The 6,000-nt window shown below is 48.2% G+C and overlaps 1 protein-coding gene across 1 annotated transcript in view; it reads left to right on the top strand.

Moving 5' to 3' along the window:
* Positions 1-5,437: 5,437 nt before the first annotated feature.
* The window catches only part of APP (amyloid beta precursor protein), a 378,216-nt gene continuing 377,653 nt past the window's right edge, over positions 5,438-6,000 (top strand). Inside the window, exon 1 of the mRNA XM_006264124.4 lies at positions 5,438-5,607. Within this exon, the coding sequence (XP_006264186.2) occupies positions 5,536-5,607 (72 nt within the window). The 5' untranslated portion in view covers positions 5,438-5,535. The remainder of the gene's footprint in view (positions 5,608-6,000) is intronic.

Genomic DNA, 6,000 nt, shown 5'->3' with positions numbered 1-6,000 from the left:
GGATGGACTGGCTCTAAGTGTGAAAACATGTAACTATTACATGGCTTGCTCTACTTTTTGACTTTTTGTTGCCTAAACACATGCACCCCTCAAGATTTGGGTCTTTTGCCTCTACCTTTTTTAGGCAACAAAATCCCAGGATTCTCCCACGTTTGGCTCTTCTTTGGGATCAATGATTAATAAAGATAGCTTCATAAACTGGAGTATTATTTTATCTTAACAGCAGGATAAAAGGCATAGCATAAGGCAGAGATTTTTTTTAAAGAATTAAAAGGGCTTTAATTTTTTAATTACGGCTGCTCATTTCTATCTTACCTAAAGCTTACCAACCATCTGGGAACTTTGGGAGGCCTGAGTTGTTTTCAGACCTCTAAATGGATGTCTGCCAGACATTTTCCTCATCAGCCTCCTGAAAACTGTTTCCCCTCTTCCTAAAGTAGTGGTTCTCAACCTTTTTAGGCTCAAGGTACTGCTCAGTAAATGCCAGCACTTGGCCTTCGCTTGTTTCTTGACCACAGGAAAATAATAGAACAGTTCTTCTGTTGTAAAGAATTCAGACCACAACAGGTCACACTGTTTTTACCACTGTGGATTCCTATTTGAAATCTCTGTGTTTATCTTGTGAATCACATACGGGTGTTTGCACACACTGTTAAATGCTATATGTGTCTGTGTGTAAATACGTATATAACACATATACACAGACACACATACATATAGCATGCATATCTGTATTTCTATACACACACCTATGCACATATATATGTAAGGTACTATATAATAGGGGGGTGTGAAACGGGCTGTATTCAATTTGGATTCGGATTCAGCCTAAACTGGGGACAGTGATTCAGTTTTTTTCTACATACCTTGAGGTACCAGGCGTGGCTCATGAATGCTGCAATGGTGGGGTGGATGGAGCATCCCACAGGAGTGCAGGGGGGCCCCTCACATGCTCGATGGCAAATCTGGAAGTACTTCCTGTTCACTTTTGGGTCTCTCAGGCTGTGCGCTGGGGGGGCCCCCCTGCATCCCCCCAGCTCGGTGATTGGTCATGGGGGGACCCTGGGTGCCCCCCCAGACCCAGGTGGCACCAGTCGCTGAGCCCCCCCTGCACTCCCCGGTGGACCTGGAAATGCTTCTGGTCCACTTCCGGGTCTGCTGCTGAGTGCACTGGGAACCCCACCACGCTCCTGTGGGATACTCCATCCTCCCTACCATCTCAGCGTTGACGACCTGCCTGGTACCTTGAGGTATGTAGAAAAAAAATATAAAGCTGTGTCTATGTCTGAATTGCCGAATCTCTCCGAATTTCTCCAAATCGATTCGGAGGGTTCCAATTCGATTTGGAGAGATTAAAAGGTCCTCTGATTTGATTCAGATTCAGAGATTCAGCCACTGAATTAGGCCAAGTCTCGACCGAGTAGAATCAGCGACTGAAGCTTTGCACAGCCCTACTATATAATTGCCAATATTGTGTGGCACCCTTAAAAGGATCTCATAGTACCCCTGCCTGATGTGTCATGGTGGTTGAGAATCACTGTTCTAAAGAGTTGTAGTTGCTGTTTAATGTCCTTTGATCTGTTGGCTCCAAGCCCTGGATAAACACAATTTTTACATTTGTTAGAACCTGAAAGTTATGTCTTCATAGGCATATTTTATGAATGACTACCATCATGCTACCTAGGAATCTACTTATTTGGAGTTATTGCATTGCTTGCCTATTTGTTTCCAACAGCTCTACTGTTAAACCAACAATAAACAATCCTATGACCCCATATAGCCATACAGTTAGTATGTCAATAGCCAGGTATTTGTATTATAAATCAGGCATTAATGAATTGTTAGGATTCTGCATCTCCTACCTACACAACACACTTTTGTACATGTTGTGATGCATTATTGACATGTGTATATGTTTTAGATATGCTGCAGATCTCAGCTGGAGGAAGGAAACCTCACCTGTTATCTACCTGCCAGATACCATATAAATTAGCAAGTGTGATAGGAGCAATTCCAACAAGCCCAAACTCTCCATGTACTGCCATTTCATTAGTTTGCATGAAAAGATTCTCATTTGCATGAGATTAGCTAAATGGCCTACTAAAAGTAGTGCCGGAATCTGAAATATAATGCTTTGGAATTAATGTATCTTATTATTGTACCTATCCACCTGATAGAACAATTCAGTTAAATTGGTGATATTTTGTAAGAGACTTAAAACCAGTAGGTAAGTAATAGCTGCACCTAGTGTATCTAATGTACTCCTGTCTTTATACAGATGAGATTAAAATGTATGGTACCCCATATGGTAAAATATAGGACCTATATTGTCCATAGTTCTGGAGCATAAGTTCTAAAAGTTCATCTAAAGGGACTGAATTGCCCCATTCTGTAGGAGAATCAGGCTAGGAGAAAGGGAAATGTCAGGAGTATCTCCTTATGGAGTATCTCTGATCAGTTGTTGGATGGACTTTGCTTCCACAAAAAATGAGCCATGAAGCCCACCCCCAAATATCCTGGACTCATTTCAATCCAGGATCATACACAGAGAGGCCCTAAATATCAGCTGTATGATGCCTGTACCTCCAGACTCCATCCTTACCAGTACAGCTCTGACAAAGATGAAGTTCAGATAGCACAGCTTTAAATTTTACCTTGAAAGAGGTATTGTCTTTAGCAAGGGAAAAAAGAGGAAAGAGTGTCCCCAGGTGCTGTTAGTTTTTCGATGTAATGGTCACTGGGCCAGAGAATGTGTGTCTCCCCTTACTTGGAGTGGCCACTTCTCTCTCATATGTAGACTTCGAACAAGTGGAATGGTTTCCCTGATGTCTGGATGCTGCTACTGAGGCAGCTGAGCCTTGTGTGCCTGTGGGAGGGAGCTGCACAGCTCAGAGTGTAGATCTGAGAGATCATTATTATTGCCAAAGCTTCCCATTGTCATGTAAAAAAAATCAAATCCATTCACAACTAGGATATATGGGCATAAAAGTTCTGGTGGAGAGGAAGGTTTCTTATTATCCAGGGCTTACAACAAACAGTACAGCTCTTGAAAAGACCATTGAAAAGACCAAGAAGTTAAGGTAGGAATTAGGGTTGGGTAAAATATTTGCTTTTAAATTGCAAAACCCTTAGACATTTTTTTTTTTTTTTTTTGTGTAAAGACCTGAACATTGTGGGGATAAGACTTAGTCAAAATAGGATTGCTTTTTAATGGAAATTCATCTATTTTGGGAACAATGCTTAGATTTTTTTTTTCAATTGCATTTGGACAAAGAGAAGGTGTTGACAACATTTGATGCAAATATTCTACCTTTCACATATTTCAGCTGAGAAAGACCCATTCTTAGCTTTGCTTCCAGGATCATTATACAAATAACAATATTTTTCAGGAAGCAGGAGGGTTTTGGTCTCTGCTGGCTATGAGTTGTTTGCAGAAGCATTGAGACTGAACATTTTTCTTCATTCAGTTGTCTAGAGCCTCAACTCTAAGCACTTATACTTCATGTCTATGCTGTCAGAGGTCTAGTCCCATATATTATTTTCTCCCATCCTGAAATTCATAGTGGGCAATTGACCCCATATGGGTGCAGCAGTCCTTCTCGTGTATTTAAATGCCTGTAGGATGTAGGCCTTGGAAGTTGTTGCACCCCCAGAAAGATGTTTAGGTCCTGGGATAGTCAATGTCACCATTCCAGCTGTGGTAGGTAAGGATGGCAAACCAGCCAGTTTGAGAAAGGGGAAGGAAGAGCAAAATTTCTGGGCTGTCCAGTAGCCTGCAACCAGACCATAAATGCAGCCATAGGGATATTTCTGTAGGCTGCCTGTGGAGAACTGAAGGCGGGGGCGGGGGGGGGGGTGTCGAAAGAGGATGGAGCTAGACTGTTCTCAGTGCTGGCAGATGACAGAACGAGGAGCAAGGGTCTCAAGCTGCAGCAAGGGAAGTTTAGGTTAGATATTAGGGAAAACTTTCTCACTAGGAGGGTAGTAAAGCACTGGAACAGGCTCTCCAGAGAGGTGGTAGACTCTCCATCCTTGGAGGTTTTTAAGACCCAGCTAGACAAAGCCTTGATTTGGCTGCCCTAGTTGGAGATGGTCCTGCTTGGAGCAGTGGGTTGCACTAGATGACCTCCTGAGGTTCTTTCCAACCCTCATTTTCTATTAATTGGTTTGGAAAACCCACCCTGCCTTCAGCCCACAAGGCAGCACTAAGCCTGCTTTGTGGCATTCCCTAGGGAATGCCAGCAGGAACTGCTGCAGGGGGAGTAGGGCAAAGGCTTGTGGAGCAAGGGAAAGCTTTTATCAATGACTCCAGAGAGAGAAAGAGCCCAGAGGGAGCACAAAGCTGCCCGAGTTTCCCAACAGGAATATCACTGCTGGACAGCACCATACCTAGGCTCCTGGCAGTCCTGGGCAAACTTTTAGTATTGGGTCCCCCTTTGCCAGGGATAATGATGATAATAACCAGACAATGGGGGGAAAAAATACCATTTTCAGGCTCCCTTTCTGTCTGGGCCCAGGGCAGATGCCCGGTTTGCCCATACTTGTGTCCGGCCCTGCTGCTGGATCAGCTTAAGGCTTGTGCTCCCCTCAGGTGGAGGTATCCAGGTTGTAGCTAGCCCTGTTGGTCTAGACCAGGGGTGTTCAGCTGGGGGTACACATACCCCCGGGTTGGTACTTGGGAAGGCCCCAGGGGGTATGTGGTGGCAGTGCGTAGAAACGGGGTACTTGGGAAGTGCCGCTGCTGTGCGCTGTTGTGCAGCTGGCGCTGTGCTGCCATGATGCTGCTGCATTCCTGCGCGCAGCTGCTGTCACTGCCACCATCGCTTTGCGTTTGGCCACCGAAGGACCCTTCCCTTGCTCAGTGACCGAGCACCAGGGTACCCCCTCCCTCCCTGCTCCACATCTGCAAGCGGGTACCCACCAGGAGGATCACCCATGGAAAGGGGTACTCTCTTTCAGAAAGGTTAGGTTGAAAGCACCTGGTCTAAACTGAGCAAAACTCTGACAGATTGCACACTACCAATTTAAAAGGATGCACCCCTAAGCCCCACCAGCACATTTTGGGGTATATAAAGTAACGATAATAAATCTGGTAACAGCCTAGCACTGACAGGCTGCCTGCGTATCACCTGTGGTACCAGTACCGCTGGTCTAGAGGCAAAACGAATGAATTTTTTTTCTTCCCCCCCCCCTACCCCGGGGCACGAGCTCAAGGACACCCAAACCTCCCAGGCTGCTTCTGGGGTCATATGCTGGCCCTGCGGCGAGGAGGCAGCAGGGGTCGGGTCTGCCCTCGGCCCCGGGGGAAGAAGGGGCGCGGGCCGGGGCCGGGATGCAGTGCGGCGGCGCGGCCGCTAGGGGTCTCCCCGGGGTGCGCTCCGGCGCGGCCGGGTGGGCTGGGACATCAGCTGACTCCCGCTCCCCGGAGCTCGGCGGGCGCCGCGGCAGCTCAGTGCGAGTCCCCGGCAGCGGCGGGCGGGCTGGGCGCGGCGCGAGCGGATTTACAGCGGGACACGCCACGACCCGGCCGAGGCGATGCTGCCCCACGGAGCGCGGCTGCGGCTGCCCTTGCTGCTGTTGGCCTGCTGCGCCGCCGCGGCCGTCGAGGTAAGGGGCCGCGGGCTCGGCGCTGCCTCCTCCCTCCCTCCCCGCCCCGCGGGTCTTTGTTCGCCGGGAGCCCCGGCCCGGCCCTGCGGTCCTGCCAGCGCCGCCCGCAACTTCCCTGCGCCGCTCCCTGCTCCCAGCCCGGGGCTCTCGTGTGTCTGTGTATGTGTGTGTGGGGGGGGTACGTATCTATGTATGTATGGGGGGGTACGTGTGTGTATATGCGTGGGGGTAAATGCGCGTGGGGGTACGTGTGGGTCCATATAGATGTGCGCGCGTGGGGGGTGTTTGTGGGTATAGGTATATGGGGGTGTATACATCTGGGGAAATGCGTGGGGGGTGTATGTATGTATCTGGATATATATGTGCGTGGGGAGGTGTGTATGTATATGGGGT

The sequence above is a fragment of the Alligator mississippiensis genome, chromosome 1, assembly GCF_030867095.1.
Source record: "Alligator mississippiensis isolate rAllMis1 chromosome 1, rAllMis1, whole genome shotgun sequence".
NCBI classification, from domain to species: domain Eukaryota; kingdom Metazoa; phylum Chordata; order Crocodylia; family Alligatoridae; genus Alligator; species Alligator mississippiensis.
This window is presented reverse-complemented; position numbering and strand designations above follow the sequence as displayed.